Below are 20,341 nucleotides of genomic sequence, written 5' to 3'. Positions count from 1 at the left end.
CGAGTTGTTCAATTAGGCTGAACCCCGTTGTCGTTTGATATCAGCATCGACACAGCATTCGCTGCGGTAGTCGCATCGTTCGGTCGAGTAAAAAAAAAAAAAAAAAAAAAAAAAAGAAACCGCGCGATAAACGAAGGTAAGCGCTGGCGAAAATACGAGGATTATTCTTCATCCGAGCGAATTCTATTCCCTCCTACACCGACGGCTAATTTTTAATCGCGGACTGCACCATCTCGTAACTTGGAATTCTGCGCGATTAAAAGTTTGCCGATTTAAGTCGACAAAAATTATTTATTAGATCGGAAAATTGTCAGTCGTGACGTATTTCTATTTTATATGCATTATGCGATACGATGAAAATTTCAAGCTCCGACAAATCTGTTGCCATATCCGATCACCTCGTTAATCTTCGGCTGATCCGACGGTGCTTATCAAAACCAACTACCGTGCGGGACGTAGTTACTTCGACGGCGGCGCGAAGATAATCTTCCGAGCTCGTGACACATCGGTAAAGGATAGATAGCTATATACGAGTTGTCGCGCAATGAGACGGATTAAGATATCGCCGTGCCGTGGCGGATTATAACGAGACAAAAGAAAAAGGTATACGAAAAGGCGAGCGCGTGCGCGTGTACGGACAAAACGCATTCGCGAGCGGACTATCGTGAGTTGATCAAGACAAGGAGGACTTTCTCTCGCGTACCAATTTTCACCGGCTGAGTGGTCGGCCAATCGGGAATTTGTGGATCACTCGAGGCCCTCGAGCGGAGATCGAGCCTTGCCAATCGGCAGCTCGCGCACCACTCGTGGCTCTACGAGTGGGCCATCAGTCAGATTGATCCAGGCCACGAGAGAAATCTCTTTCTCCCAAGCCCCCGCGACCCGAACCCGAAATCGCGTCCCTTTTCTCTCTCTCTTCTTCCACCTTCGACTCCGTTCTCGAGCTCGCAAAATCAACTCGCGTTTCGTTAATTACCGCGATAAAATCAACTGTCCCTTTTTCTCAACGAGGCACCGTCGAATCGTGACGTAGACTGGCGACAGCTACGAATCGTAGTCGCATCTCGTAAAACGGTCGCGTCTACGATTTAACCGTCAGTCTAATTCTCTTTTACCGTACAGTTACTTATTCTAGTTTCTTAGATTAACGACCTTTGCGTCACGAATGTCCATCTCTCTTCAACATCGACGTCATTATGTTTCAAAATGCAAATCGTAATAAACGGGGATATTGCATGGAAATCGATCCTCCGGTTTGATGATCAAACTAATTTAATTATAAAATGTATAGACGCTAAAAAATGGACGTTCGGAACTCCAAGTACTTAAGAGCGATCAGGCGACCACCGTTAGCTCGAAAAGAGATAAAAAATCGCGGAATCGTGTATTCAAAGAAACATATTCAGAAATTAATCGCGCGGTCAAATAAAATCGAGCTGATCGTGGTCGCCGTTTTACATGCCGAGTGCGCGCATCCCGAAAAGGAAATCCTTTTCGCGACGCGCGCGCTCGACCTCCCTGGAAAAAAAAGATCTATTCGTAATGGAGATTAATGGCGATGTATATATATATGTATGTATATATATATATATATATATAAGTATAAGAAAGTTCATGCACACCTCAATCTTTCTGCCCTCAACCACGGTGCCGTGTAGCCTCTCACGTGCCCGGTCCGCGTCAGCACTATTTGCGAATGTTACAAAACCGAATCCCTGCATGCAAGGACAGACAAAACAACATGCATTAAACTCAACTTACAGACTGCCAGCGCTCCGCAAAAAGCCGACTGGCTGGGCCGACATTTCGTCTCCGCACGCGCGTGCACATGTAGCACGCGCGCGCGTGTATATATACTCATTTTACGTACATATATTATATGTACACACTATAGAGGGTTACGGAAGAGAGGGCGGGGGACAAGGAAGGGTTGTACATATGTATGAGGGATGGCACGGATCGTCGGGACGCGACACATCGGGGGAGACGAGAAAAAAAAAAGAACAGCCCTCGTGTTTCGCGCTGCGGGGAAGGGCGCGTCGATTTTGTCGTATCTCACACCGTGGAAACATTCCGTTCACCAAAATTTGAGAATTTCCCTTAAAAATCGATGCGAATAAAAAAATTAAAAAAATTAAAATAAAAAAAAGGATCGTTGACCGCGAGCCGCGCGAGATATTCCGCCTTCCCGACCGTTTCCTCTTTCTAAGCTTCGAGCGAGTTTTCGAGGCGCGCATCGCCGTGGAAATGAAGTATCGAATGGAAAGATCGATTCCGTCTCTCATTCCGCGGTCTAGACAGAAGACGCAGAAAACTCGATTCTTCCGTTTCGCCGCGGGCAACACCACCGACCGGCTCTTTTGTGCCTCTCTCTTTCTCTTTGAACCCTTCCATCACCCTCGGCCCTGCCCGGCGGTCCTCCTCCAACCCTATTTATTTCTTTGACGCACAATGGCCGTCTCCCTCGCCGTTATGTATCGCGCGAGACACGCTAATTAATTCCCGAGGCTCCCTCGAGACGCGACAGAGCGACAGGAGCCCTCGTGGCTATTTCGTTTTTCCTTATTTTCCCGTCGATCTCAACGCTTCTTTTATTCCGCCATCGCGAAAGCTGAAAACGAATTACTATCCAACCTTTTATTCGCATTCTGTGTATAATCTGCGCCTCATTATTTCGAAGTTTCGCTAAACTCGAAGTACTTCCCGCGCATAATATTATCGGAGAAACAAAACTTGAGCTTCCGGCAGAAAATAACCGGAAGAAAATCAAATCGACTTCAGAAGACTCAATTAACGATTACTAACAAGCTCAACTTCGCGCAGAGATATTTAAACCGTGAAAGTTCAATGGCACGTAGTACGGGATTCTCGGATCTCACCGTGCTAAAATTGTATATCGATTAAACGTTATGTTTAAATGCAAATAATAATTTAATGAACCGATCTAATTAGCGGTATGAATAATCCACCGATATGTCGACCTTCGCTTAGAGCTAGCGAGACGTAGGTTTTTTACTTGGGCCAAGGGCTCGAAAGGATTGAGAGTCGTTTTTCAAAGTGTTCGAAGGAATCGCGGGGGTGGGGGGCCATTCGCCACGTCCTTGTTATTTCAGAGGATGAGGGGGGCACTTGTTCGAAATGTCGACGACCAGGGGGGTATGCGAGCGCCTTATACTGCTTACGGAGACGCACCAAACAACGTGCAACAAATAAGTAAATATAAAAATCATGGTAAGAAATCATGGTCATGGTCACATTAATCATCTCATTATCATATCATATCGTATCATATCATATCACGGTCATCGTTATATCATTAAAGACTCTTGCTTTTATCGAGAGGGTGCGTGTACGAGGAAAGGAGTAAATCAGGAATAAAAAAAAAAAATAAAAAAAATAATAAAAAATGGACTGAAAGGGATAAACGTGTGAAAGGAAGTGTGGAAAGAACGAAGGTGGCGTGTGTCGTATGTGTGCGTGTCGCCGACTCGTGTGTACAGCGCGTATGAATTTTCCTCATCGCTGAGGAGCGATAAGGGACGACGGGAAATCGAGCGGGAGGCGTAAAAAGATTAGGATCGCGATCGTTGTCGGGCGGAGGGCGAGCCTCCCCCCGTCTCCCTCCTTCTCGATTCGGAATATACGCGGCGATATCGCGCGGCGCACATGAATGGAAGGAACTTCCGCGAGAGAGATCAATATACACGGCACGCTCTCACGCATCGCGATTGCACGCTATCTCGCGTCACGGAGAACGCGGCGAAGGAAGAGCAAGGGATCGTCGATTGCGCGCCGCCATCGGGGGTTGTCCGTTCTCTAACGCAGCCAAGTTTACCTACTCCTAGCAACTCCGTAGATATCGTCCCGCGATAACCCTGTCGATTCGGTTGAATGTTATCGGGGCGCAAGTTCTCTTCCCCCTTTCCGCGTTCACGAAGTCACCGGAGCAATATCAAAGACGCGAGTGTGCAACGTCGATAGTCGGGTGGGACCTCGTTATTAACACTTCCGAAACACTTGACGAGCTTGTAAGTTACATTATCGCGTAAGCTGCGTATAAAATTTAAGTATAATTTAGACGCCGTCGAAAAGCTACAAATTGAGCTGATTTAATTTAATTTCAAATAGTCCTTTTCCCTCTTTTTTTTCTCCAAGTTCGCAACAAATGTTAAAAAAAAAAGAAAAAAAACAAATTTAAAAAGTAAATTTCTTCTTCCTCTTAATTCAGGAATGATCGCTAAATATAAAAAAATAATTCTAGCTACGCGGAAAAATATGTGAACGACTTCTACGCTTTTTAGAAATCTCCGAGCAATCGCGATAGTGCCGAGAAAGAGCGATCGTGATTGATTGCGCTGTCATGGAACGTCAATTTCAACGGCGTTTCTCCGGATAACGTCACATCGATCTTATCATGACTTATGTTATTCCTATTAAATACAACTGCCGAGACTGGAATCTTTCGACGGGCTAAGATCCCTAGCTCTCCCGGGAGCAAATGAAAATTGACAAGCTTGCCGAGCGTTGTTAAGCCAGAAATTTGCGTCGATCTCGCGAATATTTCGCAGCTACGGGTTCGCCGTAGCGCTGAAAATCGAAGGTGCTTTTATCGTTAAAAGGATTAATCGAAGTTCCGAGGCGCGGCGGGGTAGCGAAATTAGCGGCTTCTTCTTCGCCGGTGAAAGAGAACGGCGGGATAATCGAGTTCGGCGCGCCGCACCATCCGTTTCGTTTTCTTCGGGTTCGCGAGGCTGGTCCGTTGCCGAGAGTAGTTACGCGCGGCGGCTGTTACCGCGAAAAATCGCATTAAAGCCGAATCAAATATGGCCTCGGGGTCGGTCAAAGCGAGGCGCAAAGTTTTCTAATCAGGGACGAAGGATACTGCTCGCGCTGCTTGAAATGCCGTGGAAAATGCGATTTATGAATCGAACGCGCCGAGACTCGAGATAGACGAATTTAGGCTCCGCGATATTTCGTTGGTTTAATACGGCGCCGTTTAATCCGCGAGCACTTTGCAATAACTATTTTTTTTTTTTTACAATCGATATTTACCGCTCGTTATCGAATAATAAGACTAAGAGGGACCGCGAAGAGATGAGACCTCCACGAAAATGAGCAGCTATCCGGCGGCAATTTCGAGGATCGTTAAACGGCGCGCATTCAACAGTCTCGTTGATAATGTTACAAACGCGCAGTTACAAATTGCAGTCGGAGGTCTCATTAGACTAACGCAGCTCGGTGTACAACAATATGTCAATTATTGTCGAAACGAAAGGGAGCAGCCACCTCAAAGAGTTAACTAGATCCAAACAGACAAGATATAGTACACGGAAGGGAAGGGAGAATTCTCTTTGTAACCGGAAATGGACGTCGCAGGACAACGGACCCGGCGCGAATAATTAACGATACGACCGAGCCCTTTGCGCAGGTAACGCGGAAAGTTGACATGCCCCAGAGGCTTTTTTCCACGATCATTTTAAAAATGTATCCGATGGTTGCCCGTAATTACATGGTCCCGCATTTCGTTACAATATCATTAGCGGTAAATATGTCTAAAAAAAGAATTAGGGGGGGAAGGGAAACATTGCCCGGGTGTATCCCGCATTATTTAATAGACTTTGAATATTTTAAAAGGTCAAAAGTCACATTCCCCGATAAGTCTCATTTCCTATTACGTCTTTCTAGCCGTTCCGTTGTGCATAATTAACCGAATGCCCGGGCACTCCGCGAAATAATTTTTCTCTCTCAAATATTCGTTCGTGAAATTTTTATAAACTGTCCTACCGCTGTAACAAAATTGACGCGCAATTTGCAGCTTCGGTCGGCCGTGTCTCGTGACGTTAGTTTCAGCCGCCCAGCGGCTCGTACGTGAGATAACAATTCGCTTGGGAAATTACTGTCAATGATCGCGCGAACAGTGTCGATATTTTTAGAACTCGGGAGCGCAGATACGGATCACGAAAATCGCAGCAGAATTTATTTGAATATTTAATGCGTACGCGACGATTTTTTTCTCTTTTTTTTATCGCGCTGCCGTAAATTCATTCGGAACGCCGTTAATAGTTTAGAAGAACGCGAAACTCGGTCACTTTTCGCTTCGGCAAGTGGAGAAAAGAAATAATATTCGAGTCATCTCGTGTTCCATTATAAATATTACAGTATATCATTATCATAACATTCACTTGACGCAAAGAAACGTGTGAAAATCTGTAATTTAAATTTTCATGAGCGCTGCGGAAATAGGTTTTGTCGTATTAAAATTCTCCCGATTATTTCACGGAATCTGAATGCAAGAACTAATTTAAACTTAGACGAATAAAGTATGTAAATATTTGATTAAAGTTTCATCTAAATCGATATTACACGTCTAAAAATTCGTTATCAGAAAATTCACAATTTCTATGGTTATTAGATATCTTCGTAAAAAAAAAAAAAAATATTTTTTTTACGTTTCTCGATACGCAGATTTTTTTTTTCTTTTTTAAAGAAACTTTATTGCCCGATAAAAATGAAAACGCTAACAAATAAGCTTTCGTGGATTTCATGGTTTATTTACAAGCCTATTTATTCCGGAACTATCGCATCGTAATAAAACACGAGACAACGCCAATAAGAACGCAAGAGAGCTTTGCGTATAAAAATTTATTTTCCCCGATCGTAGGGAACTGGAAATATTTTGCGAAACGGACCAGCGCGAGACGGACGCAATAATTTATAGAACGTAACTTTGCATTCGCTCGCAATCCCAAATCGGAAAGGATGGTACATGCGAAGAGCGTATCATGCGGCGGATCTCTCTCTCGTGGAAGCTTTTTTCACAATAATTTTCACGAGTATCGCGAGTTGAAACCGGCGAAGCCGCTCCTCGTATTTCTCTACGTATTTCAAAGCTGCGCGGCGCGCTCTCGTGACGAGGGGATCGCGATGCCGGGTGAAAACTTCCTTAAGGCCTTATCGGACCGCAGAAAATTGCGACTGGCGTGCATACGCCGCGGATACTCGAGACCTAGGCATCGGGCGGATTAATCCACTGCAAATTTTTACCCGCGGTCCGCCTCAAAAGTGGGCGTACGTACGTGAATTCCGCTTCCGCTTCTCGTCTCGCGAGCTACGAACAATCGCATTCTCCTCGTAATTAACGGAGTTAATGTCGGGACCTTCGACAATTTCAATGCACGATGAATTACGAGCAACAAAATGTACGCTCCACGTATGCCCGAGTTCTCATGCAGCGAGACAGACGTAATTACAATATAATTACAAAAGTGTGTTATTACAATATAATAATGTAAACCGTAGCGTCGATCCCCTAATACTACCCCTCCCTCTCTTCACTTATAACGAGAAACAATTTATCAAACTGACAGACACTGCGTACAAGTGAACGTTACAATACCTAACGAAAACAAATGTTTCTGAAATTAATAACCGTACGAATTTGGGGAATCGATCCGTAACCTATATGTGGCTCTTCCCCGAAATTAATTTTCACGTGAAATAAAAAAAAAAAAAACACGTTTGCCGTCACGGAACTCGTATCTACGTGTGGTATTAATCTCTCTCGTTGTAATGTACGTCGCTGGAAATGTCGCGGCGCCCGGCTGGCTTAACTTTTCTGGCTTAACTCACGGCGAGGCACACAGTCGTTTCCTTTCAAGCGTGGCCTGCTTAGCGGGACCGCACGTTCGCTATTAATCAGAGCCTCTATCAAGGAGGCCACGACTTTCTTACACGGCTGCTTAGAGCCGACAACTAGCCGCGTACACACCCGGCGGCCACTCTCGCCGCGGAAACGACCGATACGCCCGGCCCATAATTATTATACCTCGCAGATCGTCATCTCACACGCCACGTTGCGGCGTGCACTTGGAAATAACGCAGCCGCAAATCCTTTGCCAATCTTTTATCTCGCGATTCGCGACTTTATTTCACGTCCCGTCATGCGTCTCCGTTTAGAAGCATAAAGAGAGAGGAAGAGAAAAAAAAAAAAGAATCCCCTGATGCACGTCCAACGTAAACGAGAAGCGAAACTACACAAAACATCGCGACATCTAATTCGTTAAATTTCATATTAAATTTTCGCACATCTGGTCATTCACCCGTCTGCACGTGTATGTCTTTTCGTATAATTTGCAGCATGTAATTAACGAAATGAATCAATGACTCGCGAAATTTGCATTCAGCTGTCGAAAAATGAGCGAGACGTGTAAACGAACATTCGCGTCTTGGAAAACCGAAAATGGTGTATTAATTAAACGTGCCGCGTGAGAAAACGCTCGTTAATCAACCGGCAACAATGAAGCTTCGCTATTCGAGTTGTAAACGCAACAACGAGAACAACGCCGGGACAATTGAGATGAAAACTCGAATCGATTATGCAGATTGTCTGTCGCGGGTCGGTGAAGGGACCATGCGCGACAGCGCCAAAATCTCGCGAGCGAGAAATACTTGCGGAAGACATTTGCGAACGCGATGTGTCAAAAGATCCACGTACGGTCTTTGCGGTCACGCGTGTTTAACGACTTGTGTCGCGCCCGAGAATATGCGGCGCGATGCAATGCGCTTAATAGCGTCGATGCACTCAGCATCCTACCTCCGTATAATTTGCGGTCGTCGGCCGTCGCATTCAGTCTATTCTTGGCCCGCAATATCTCTGCTTCCTCTCTCGCAGACTAAAGCCCCCCGCGTTTCGTGACGAACGGGAACAATTACGAAAAGTCGAAGCCCGTTATCGAGCCGTTCTCTTTCTTACTCCACGTAATTCCCGCAACGACATTTTAATTCCCCGATGTAATTCTCTCACAACAAATATGAAACAAATACAGGAAAAAAAAAAATTGATAAACTTGTGTGATCATACAAACTTTCTATTAGCACTGTTCATACAATAAAATAAAAGTCTATTTTGATTTCATATCAAATATCGAACGTTCGTGATAAATAAACTCATCGACGTGATTTTATTTATTTTACCCGCGTTCAAAAAAAAAAAAAAAAAAAAAAAAATAGAAAAAAAAAACTGAGAATAAAAAAATCTACTGTAAAATAATAAAATTCGGCTGTATTATATCGTTATGTATAAAGTTGCAGCAATAAACGTGACGGAATTAAAATTAGAAACGATGTTGAAAATTTCAGGGGATAATTCGTCGCGAGTAGCGAAAGACCGAAACACTCGGCTGCAATTTGCGCTCTTTTAATTAAGAAATTGCGCCCGCTTCCCACCGCTTCCCGCGTACTCCGTTTCATTTTTCTTTTATATCGCGAAAATTTTTTTCCCGCGCGACAACGAATTGCCGGTGTTTGTTTGCTTTTATCACCTACGGCGGCCGTAACAATAAGATCGCCGCCGAGCTCTTATCGACTTCCGGTCTTAACGACGCGTATATTTCGTTACGTGAATATTTTTATGGCCCATGCCAGCGAGATACGCGAGAGCATATTTCCTGCAAAGTGCATATATCGGAAACCTTTGAAAGCGCGCATAAAAAAGGCATTTACACCTCGCGATTTGAATCCCGCTTTTCAGCGGGGAGGTAAATCATCACGGCGGAATTTAAACGTCACGATTACGTCAAGCGGTAAATAACGCTTTTGCAGGCGTAGAAATTGATTAAAGAAAAAATTGTACGGGATATATAATTTACGCGGCTTCAAAGAACGAAGTAGATTTCGGTTCGAGCATTTCTATTCGGAGCTATTCTCACGTGGCGATTAAAAACGGCGGTAAGCCGGGCATTTCGGTATCGGAGCCCGAGATTAAAATCGGAAGAGATATACGCGCGATGAAATCGCGTTTCCAAGGGCGGAGAAGCGCGCGTCCCCCGCAATAATTGCGACATTCCAAGGCGGCCGGCGCCGTTCGATGGAGCTTTAATTATCGGTCGCCGTATAATTTTTGTTCATTAGTAATTTGCGCGGGAACAAATGTCGGCAAGAGTTTCCCTAATGGCGAAATCGACGCCGTCGCCGCGCGCTGCTGATGCGTTTAAAACGACAATATAACGTGCACCACGGCTCGATCGTGACGCGCGAGAACGGAGGAGGGAAGAGGGCGCCCGATAAGAAGGTCTACTTTGCGCATCCATCAGTATTAGCGAACTCGCATCGGAATGTAATTGGTTCCAAATTACACGGCTCAAACTGCGCCAGCATAAAGTTTCGCGCCGATAGATACACACTCGCGCGACGTAGTAAAGAAGACGCCAGGCGAGGCGGATGCAATCCCCGGGATGACTAATTGCTTCTCCACGGCCGTGATTAATTACCGCACCTGCCGTAATATAGCAGTGAGGTTTAATTGCGACGGACGTAAAGTAACCATTCGCCCAGGACGAGCGCGCGCGTCTCTCCACTCTTTTCCACGTCGGTCAGAAAAGCGTGATGCCGACGTGCGGTGCCGGAGATTTATATTTTTCCGGGAAATCGTTACACTCGGCTCGTCGAGTCGGACGGTGGTAAAATAAGACACGCGAAATTGCGCGAATAAAAACAAAAAAAAATGAGGAAGCGCGAGAGGAAGCAGTCGTTCAAGCGCGAAAATCTTTATCTCAGGCGGAAGTGTAGTCGACAAATTTTAAGAACTCGCGCTAACCGTGCACGAGGAATTGCCGCCGATTATTCCGCACTGTAAGAGATTCTCGTCGCGATCGCGAAATATCGGCCAGGCACAAGTCTCTCGTTTACTTAGCATAATGCTACAATCGTGACGTCTAAAAAAAAAAAGAAAAAAATTAAATGCGTGCTGATCCGCAGTAAGTAAAAGGGCTCACATTTAGCCGACTCTTGTTACCACGGCGTTACGTTATTCTCTACTTACAAAGTGATCATTCCGTTAAAGGCGGCGGTATTGTCACACACGCCCCCTGACAATCGTGATTGCCCATGCAAGCTTGTACGTGAAATTTAAAAAAAAAAAAAGGGGGAGGGTGTGGGTAAAAATAAAGGGTGAATAGATATTAAACATCCGACACGTGCACGAACTCCAGTTACTCGTGAAAAAGAAGCCTACTCGTTAAATAGTCCCGCATACACACTTGCAGCAGCACCTTGCGATCGTGCCTCGAGGAGAAACAATGTCTTCCGGATCGCGTCAAGGTAGTCGGGTTAATAATCGTATTCCTCGCCCTCGGGACGAAGTTAGTACGCAAACGGAGAGCTGCTCGATCTGTCTACGTTGTAACTACAATCGTCGTTAACCGCGAACGAGGGGGGAGAAGGGAGAATCTTTGAAAAGGTGCCGCCGGGTCGACCCGGCGATCCTCGTAATTAACGGAACGTAATAAGAACGGCAATAAGAATAATGGACAATCGCCGACATTTATTGACACTTGTTACGTATATTCAACGGAGTCATAGATTATTAACGTCTCGGCTCGAATAAAAACTGAAGCAAAAAAAATCGTATATCTTTGATCTTCGCGAATAATTATTCTCGGCGAACGATCGCGCGAAATTCAACCCCACCACCCTTTTAAGCTCCATCTTTCCTCTCAATACGAAGACTCCTGATCTGCGATGAGACTCGATCCGACCCCGGTGCGCATCGCGCTATCAAATTGATAATCAACTACTGTTATTATGCAAACAAGACGTGACGGCGCTTAAACGATACACCGACGTACATTCGAAAACGGAACGTGATCTACGTTTGTATATAGCGTATAATCTCTGTAACGTGCGAGTCGATGAGAGCGTGGCCGATAACAATGATAATTACTCAATTAATTAACAGTAAAGTGCGAGATACTAAAAAAAAAAATTTTTTTTTATAAAAAACGTTTAAACGCTATTTGCGCGCCGACCGGGTGCGGGTGGGTGTTCCGGAAGACAAGTAACATAATTTCTCCACCAACAGTCAAGTCAAAATAATTGAATAACTAATAATACATTGTCGGTACGATATGCGTGAATGCTAACTAGGTGTCGGGATCAAAAATGCGGAGAGGAAGCTTTTTCTTCGTCTTTCTCTGTCTTTTCTAATCTCGCTTCCTATTTCTCTTTCTCTCTCTCTCTCTTCTTTCTTTCTACACGAATGAGCGCATACGAGCGAATATTTTCGAGTCCCGCGTTCTCTCTTTTTCCCTCGACAACGTGTGCGGAAGGAAGCCTCCCCTTCAGAGCCCGAGTTCGCCCGTAATTTCATTCCGCATCGCTGACTCCCATTATGTTCCTCTCGTTGCTCGCGAAAGCGATAATACAGAACACCTTAACAGCGCAGATGTATTTTTTACGATCGCGATACTTCTCCCTTTTATCGACCGGCGGATTTTCGTAGAATGCCGTCGTTAATTACTAAGCTTTTCGGTCGTAATAAAAAATAGAAAAAAAAGAGGCGCAAGCACGTGGCGCGTACGATGCAGTCGATCGATGTCGGTGCACGCGGCCGGCGGCGCGATATTTTCTCGTTCCGGCGCCGGAAGTGGAAATCGAGGGAAGAAACGAAAAACGACGCGCAGATGGCAATGGGGCCGGCGAAAAAGTGGAAAAGAATGAAGACTGATACCGAGCTCGCGACGTTCTCTGCACCTTCGGCGAAAGTAATAGACACTCGGCGGGAGATGGCGACCGTACGTATCTCGGACAGGCAATAATCGTTCGTTAGAAAAACGGCGAGTAGTCGAAAGAATAAGAATAAGGAAAAAAAAAAAAAAAAAAAAAAAAAACCAGACGACGACGGATGCGAAGAAAAAGAATTAATTCGTCGTGCGAAAATCGACGATCAATGTCGCTGATACTTCGTCTCGTGTCGCGGATCTGTGAGTTACGAGGGCGAAAACGTGTGAGGAATCGGAGGTTTGTGAGATGCGGATAGGATAGGTCGGTATGGGAACTTAGAAGAATACTTAAAGTTGTGACCGAAGCTGGCAAACAGCGATATAAAGCGCACAAAACAATACGAAATTTAATATTATATATATATATAGATAGGGTGAGTTAAGAGATAAGGTAAATGTGCGTGTGTGTTTGTGATAATGGAAGTGGCACGAGAGATCTCTTTTTTTCTCTTTCGTCTCTTTCTCTCTTTCCTTCTCTCTTCGTACATTTAACTATTTTTCTTCTCGCTGTTCTATTTTATTTTCCTCCTAACTTTTAAGAGACCGTGGAACACGGATTGTTAGTAAAATATACTTTACGGGAGGAACCAGAGAATTTCGAGGTGTCATCGCAGCTACTCGTCTTATCGTTAATACACTTTCCACTCGTTATTAACTATTATATATAAAATACTATTTAACGTTCGTGCAGGGGAGAGTAACATCTCCCCATATACTTTCCGCAACTGGATTCTAAACCGTTCTCCCCGCGGCACAAATTTTCTTGTGTTTAAAATTCAGATAATAAGATTAAACACGCTGACCTATTTATCTTCCATGCTAATCTACTGCCGCGTTAATTAATGGAAATCCCGCAGCATAACGATAAATTAACATCACGATTCGCGTTGCTGTCATTATTTCATATAACTTTAAACCGCAGTTAATTGTTAATTAACTGAAATAGCGACAAAAATCGATAATACCGTGATTATCGAAAACAATGCGATTACAGATAATTGATAACTATCCTTCCAATTGATCGATACTAATGGCCAAACTAAAGTTGCAATCTTTCGCGAGATCAGACCGGACTTTCGGATCGTACATAAGAGGCGTGGGGTTATCGGTGGATAGTTTCGGATGGTTCTGGCGGGTGGTGGACACAAGAACGGCAATACTCGTTGTAACGAGGAGCCAAACGGTGTGAGACGATCCGACGTCAGAGAAAGAGAATAAAAAGATTGAAAAAAAAAAAAAAAAAAAATAAATTAAAATAAAATAAAAAGAAAGGAGGAAACGGCGGAATCGTAAGCAGCGTTTCTCTATCCTAAGACACATACGTGATTAATAAAAGAGGTAGAAGCATGGGCCGTTTATTATATACCTTCGATTCGCCTAGACAAAAGCGTGCGGCTACTATTTACATATATAATAATTATAACAATCAGATAGAGGTATGTACGTATAACGCGTATACACGTATACGGACGGCGCCCGTGCCGCGCCGTCATATACGCGTACACCCGAATAAAACTTCGGTGGATGCAATAGTATAGTATATACGTATCATGCTGTTCATATTGCAGTGGATTAGTAATAAATAAAATTAATAAAAAAAAAAAAAATTAAAAAAAAAGACTCGCCGCGATGTGAACCATTCGTGTGTGGAGAGCGGCAATTTTTTTTCTTAACGGATAATCGGTCTGATCTCGGAAAGAAAATGAAGGAGAGGCCTTCGACCCCGTGGATCGGGAACAAATCTCTCTTTCCGCGGTTACGGCGACTTCACTCGGCCGCCCTTTTATTTCCTTTTTTTTTTATCGCCCTTACGGCCCGCGGTAGGTCCCTGATTCGGTTCGAAAATGTACACCTCGAAACTCTCTGGGACTATCTCGTGATAGATGACGACGGGAACGATGTGGGGGGAGGGGGGGGGGGATTGGTTAGAAAACAGCTTCGGGAAAGAGACGCGACAAAGTTTCATCAAATCAAATGGGCAGCATCTCCCGAGGGTCTCCTCCGCGATCAGTAGCCGTCACCCGTTTGCACCGCGTGTTCGCCGCTGCCCGATTGTCGTCGTAGACGCGGAACTTGGTTAAACTTTGCTCGTTATTGCGAACAAAAAAGAAAAAAAAAAAAAAAAAAAGAAAAGAAAAAAAAACGCGCGAGATAAATTTGCATTCCCGTATATTTCGTTCTTCGTGACATTTGTTTTATTTTTCCAATAATAAATTTTCACGCGCGATATAGTATTGATCTGTTCGCTTATATCTCGGTGAATTTATCTTTTAGTTCCGGGTGATTTTTTTTTTATTTTTCTTTTTTTTTTATTTCGTGCTCGTCTAAATTATTATGAATTCACTCGACGAAACCAACCGTTATACTTTCAGCGATCAAATTTCTAAATGCAACAATTACAGGTGTTAAACAAAAGTGCATTAGCCGAATGAGAAAATAATTACATAATGCTACTTTCTGAAATTGCTCGCGAACGGATGCTGTTAGACTTGTAGGCAGCAATGAACATACGGTATACGAGGTGCAACGACCGGTCTTATAACCAATGGGAGCTAAATAATGATAAAATGCGGAAGACTAGCTAGTAAAAATGCAACAGCTCGTCTAACAACTACGAGAACTAACACCATTGGTTATATTTATATGTACGTGTCATTTGCACATACGCGATATCGGAAAAGCGCGCATACCGAGCACCTTGGAAAATTAATTGTGTGCGTCGTTATACATTTTTTATCTTTTGATCAACCAAAATATTTCTAATTTTTCCTTTACTTAATTAATCGACACGCTAATTACGATTCTCTCATCAAAGCAATTCTCTGAACATGTTGATTACAAGCTACGTGTGTATTTACGTATAAGTTACGGTAAAAGGCTCGGAGGAGACTCTCGGTTCGCGCTCTTTTCCCATTTTCGCTTCAAAATATCTCTGTTTTATTTTTTATTATTTTTTTTGTTTTCCAAAATGCTGCACTTCATTAGGGATGCCACATTCCATTTACATTGACGAAGCTTTCGAGAAAAGGTCTCTCTCACAGAATCACACACGATCACTCACTCACTTATTTTTAACATTAATCGCACGTTGCTTTTGCAGCATGCAAGAGACGTTCTCCTTCTCCTCTTTCTCTCACTCTCTCCCTTTCTCTCTTGGCTTTTTTTACAATTCCATTGATAATGAAAAGCGTTAGTGTTGAATCGACTATCAAATCGAACGCGTGAAATCGTCGTTTCACGTGCATTCTACAAAAGCAATGTGACGAATGAAGAATTTTTGTCGGAAACTCGCGACAGGATCTTAGAATCGTATTGAAACTGAGAAATAAATTTAATCCGCAAATTATTAAAAAAAAAAAAAAAAAATTCAAGAATCCTTTTTAATTAAAGAATATTTTTTCTAACAATTTTACTTTTAATAATATAACTAAATAAATATAAAATTTTATTGATCCATTAAATAAAAATATCTTCAGGATTTTGCGGATTTTGTTAAAACGCTCGTTCGTTACGAGTCAACGAGACGACGTGTTTCTAAAGCCTTAAGGTCTTGGATTAATAATTATTCACTCGTCCGTTAATAGCGTGCCGCTAAAGTATCAGATCCTGTCGCGCCTTCAGAATCGCTTAAGCGCTAAAAGCGATGGCGACACTTATGCTGTTCCGTGTAAATTCCACACGTGCTCGGCTGTGTGGCTCTCCGCGAGAGGATATTTGCATTGCAAAGGGCAAGACGATAGTGCCATTGTCGACCTGACAGCGGGATTTCCAACGTAACGCGTATGCGTACCTAACACGCGAAATTACTCGATCCAGCCAGCGCAGGGCGATTACGATACGTACCTAACACGTCGTCAATATCTCGTTATAAAATTGCAGGCTGTATTATCGGTCTGCTTTTTGCATCAAGCGCGATTTGACGTGTACGAGTTAATCCGTTTAAGGATCTCGCGAGTGTCTTATTCCTATGCAAATGTCAGATTATGCGTGGCGAGACGGCGGAAAAAAAGAGAGGAAAAAAAAAGAAAAAAAAAAAAAAAGAATGACAAAAACGAGGCCGGATTATAGCTCGTGTGGACTATATTATTATGGCCGGCGGCCGTCACGTGAGCGCCGGGAATGAGTAACAAATTGACCGTAATACCAGCTACGAAATATTGGCTGTGTCGAGCGCCCAGCCGTGTTTCCTTATCACGAGATTTCCCTTTTTTTTCCGCGTTTTCGATTATGCCCGCTTTCACGCGAGCGACTCCACGGCGATTAAGCGGGGAGGAATAGAAAAAAAAACCGGTGCGTCGCCCCGCGCTAGACGCCGCTAATTGCGAAAATCGTACGAGGGTTAATTAGTTCCGTCGTCGTTGGCGCGCGCTCCGCCCTCCGGAAACTGGAAGTAGCCTATTTCGCGTTCCTATATCACGGCCCCGTGATTGGTCGTTACAAGTACGGATGCGCAGCGACATTGACTTCCTGTCTGTACAGCCCGTCACGACCCAGACGAGCCGGATTCAACTATAATCCTCTAATCGACGACAAATACGTATGCAATTGCAGGTTCTTACGCTTTCGGCAGACTTTCTCCTAATATTTACATATCGACGAAACAATTGCAAAATTGCGGGCTCACGTAACGAGAATTTATTTCCAAACGAACTGAATAATCAGACGTCGAAATATCATTTTTAATCCGGGCAAACGTCGTCGGACTCCGATCTGCGAATTAATCGTTTGTCGAACAGGATCATTCGTATAAACGTATCTTGATGGAAAAAAAATCGATACCGCGATTCTTAAAATAGTAACGACGTCGAAGAATCCGTTCGGGGATAGAACGACAAGAAAAAAAAAAGAAAAAAAAAAGCGGAATCCGCGAGAAAGTATAAGAGCTTGCGTGACTTCGGTGCTTTCATTAGAAATAAGAGTGACATCGATGACGAAAGTCTTATCGATAAAATAGAATACAGGGGCTGAAAATTCCGAGAATTCGCGAAGTTGAAATAATCGTACCTAACGGCGGAGAGCTTATTTCTCGCGATATTCTCGTACAAAGTTACTTGAACTTTGTACTTTAACTAGTCGGAAGTATCGTGTTCAAATATTTGCTTTGAAAGCATTATTTGCAAATCTCCTCCCGTGTAATTCTTGCAAGTAAAATAACTTTCGGCAAATGCATCAAAGCACATTTTCACGCAAATAAATCCCGAGAGCCCGTCATTCGGCGAAAACAGAGCCAACATCTGCACGTTATAAATATTAATATTACGACAATCTTCGAAAAACCGCCTACGATTTTGGAGTATTACGAAATATTTTTTTCAAATGTTAAAAATTAATCGAAAAATTAAGAGAAGAAAAAAAAATTTGAACGTATCTTATTTCGGACACAAAAGAAGATCGCGAATATTTATTAAGACTCATGAGGAATCGGAAAACAATTTGAATCAGAGAATAGTTCGTCTATTTTCGAGGTGCTTCGAAATTTTGAAGTACGACGACAGACAATTGAAATTAAGATATAACAAGTCCGGGGAACATTAGCGAAGGTTCGAGGCGCGACCTCGTGCATCTAATCAACAGTAGGTCGCCACATGTGACGTCGACAGACGTCGTTGGGATACTGGGTTACCGGCGCGACTTGATGAAGTGCACTTGAGTGTACCGAACGCGAGAGAGCTGAATATGCACGCCGTCCGGCTCGCCGGATGCCGGCTGTCGGCACGATGTATTACTGCGGATCTTATCCCGACCTCCGTTGTCATCCATATTGAAAGCAATTTGCATTACAAACCCGTATATAACGCGGGAGCGTTACCTTTTTCTTTCAAATCCCCCGGAACGCCGTTTGCATAAACTGCCGACAATCGCGGCTACAATCTCGCACGACGCTTTCCGACTTCCGTCGCGAATCGATAGTCCGCCTTCCGCGGCCTTTCGAAAGGAAATAAGCATCGGAGGCTCGGCTTTAGCAACGAAAATAATCGATAGACCGAAATGAAAGATTTTATAAATAACATCGGCGATTCGGTTTCGTAGTTACGAGAGCTTTTAGTGCTCGACCTACCGCGCTACCTGATATCCACGCGAAGAAAACGCGAATGCGAAACGGTTGCAGACCTAAAGTGTTCAATGACGGCTGAACTTAATTACTCGTAAAACCCTTCGGATGGTTATCTGTAAGTCTGAATGTATCACGGTTTTATACCTACGTAGTACCCGCGGACTCGAGATGGAAAATCAATAACTGACAATGGCACTTCGCTAACTTGTTTTTATCTAAATCACCGCGAGGTTGTAACGGAATGTCGCCATCGCGCTGCAAAGAAACTTGTACACGCGGTACGGTTGCAGCAGCACGTTGCGCCGGCACGTTCTTGTATTCTCATCATGGGATATCGCCGTTTTTCCGGCATGTAATATTAGTTCTTCAGCCTCCCCTCGTATATCGAGAAAAGACGTCTATATGTATGTACGATATATACGATGGACCGCTGCTCGTGATGCTGCATCCGTTAACAAGATCATTACGATCCCCCGCGACATTCTCGCATCCGAAACCCTCCCCGGAAAACTTTTCCAATAAATGAACGGGAGGAGAAATGTCACGTGTACGAGATAGAAAAATCGAGTCACGTGCATGGTGTATCAGCTTTCGTGGTCTCGCCAATGGCAGTCGAAAAAAAAGGGGAAAAAAAAAACTAAATAAATAAATTACAAAGTAACGTAAAACGCATAATAAATATTTAAAATAAAATTATTCATGTAACGTAAAAATTATCAATTTTTTTTTTAAATTGTTAGTAACGCAAACAAATATTTTATTGAACTGCACGTGGACTTGATACGAATTAATTAACACGCGCGTCTGAAAAAAATTTATTTTGTATTTTTTATAATTAAAAAAAAATGCGAATAAAATTGTTCGGGATGCGAGAATGTCACTAGGTATGAATTAACTTAAAACTAACGGTATCGAGGGTGGGTTGATAGGGGTGGCTCGCAGCCTTAGGACAACGTGAGCTTACCTTGCTTCCCCTTTCGTTAAATATAATTTCCACGTCAAGAATTGGCCCAAATTGCTGAAAAAAAAAGAATAATTATCACTCTCAAAACAATAAAATACATAATTCACCACAAATAATGTATAAAAAATTAATAAATAAAATTTATCATACGCGTCGTGCAAAAAAAAGGTATTAAAAAATATTTTTATTTCTTATTAAAAGAAAACAAAGATGAGAAAGAAATATGTAATCGGCTTTGTACCTTCGGCAAAGGCAAATATAAAGAACACACCAAAGTAACGAAAGCAAACGAATAAAGTGAAAGAAATTGACTTACCCCGAACATTGCCCTGAGGTCAGGGTCTCGGAAGCGAAAAGGTATGTTGCTGACATGTAGGCGTTTTGGTTGACCTTTGAGGTCGGTGCCTTGTGTCGCTGTTGCGGGTGTCGTCGCGCCTGAGGTGACAGGTGCCAGCGCAGCAGCCTCCACTCCGCCTTCGGGGTTGGTCTCGCTGCCACCACCCGGTGTTGGCGCAGGTTGCTGGCCACCACCACCCGCGGCTGCAGCCGCTGCTGCTACCACCGCAGCCTGAAACACCTCCGACTGTCGTCGGGAAGCGAAAAACGAAACGTTTGAGAGATTCCATTGATAAGGCGACGAAACGAGAAGCCGCAAAATCCGACTTGTTGGTCAAAGCAAGTAGTAATTTCGATCTAAACTCTTACGCGTGCTCATGTACACGATACCTTTAATTACAGAAAGCTCGATAAGAAATTAGCGAGTTT

The 20,341-nt window shown here is 43.5% G+C and overlaps 1 protein-coding gene across 9 annotated transcripts in view; it reads right to left on the bottom strand.

The window, feature by feature from the left end:
• Window positions 1-20,341, bottom strand: part of LOC139104044 (RNA binding protein fox-1 homolog 3) — a 256,372-nt gene that overhangs the window by 68,677 nt on the left and 167,354 nt on the right. For all 9 annotated transcript variants that reach the window (XM_070659263.1, XM_070659264.1, XM_070659261.1 and 6 more), the window contains 3 exons: window positions 19,893-20,159; window positions 19,577-19,630; window positions 1,623-1,715 (listed from right to left, as the gene is read on the bottom strand). In XM_070659263.1, the coding sequence (XP_070515364.1) occupies window positions 1,623-1,715; window positions 19,577-19,630; window positions 19,893-20,159 (414 nt within the window). The remainder of the gene's footprint in view (window positions 1-1,622; window positions 1,716-19,576; window positions 19,631-19,892; window positions 20,160-20,341) is intronic.

Source organism: Cardiocondyla obscurior, linkage group LG07, assembly GCF_019399895.1.
Source record: "Cardiocondyla obscurior isolate alpha-2009 linkage group LG07, Cobs3.1, whole genome shotgun sequence".
Classification (NCBI taxonomy): domain Eukaryota; kingdom Metazoa; phylum Arthropoda; class Insecta; order Hymenoptera; family Formicidae; genus Cardiocondyla; species Cardiocondyla obscurior.
Note: the sequence above shows the minus strand (reverse complement) of the source record. Positions and strands in the feature narration are given on the sequence as shown.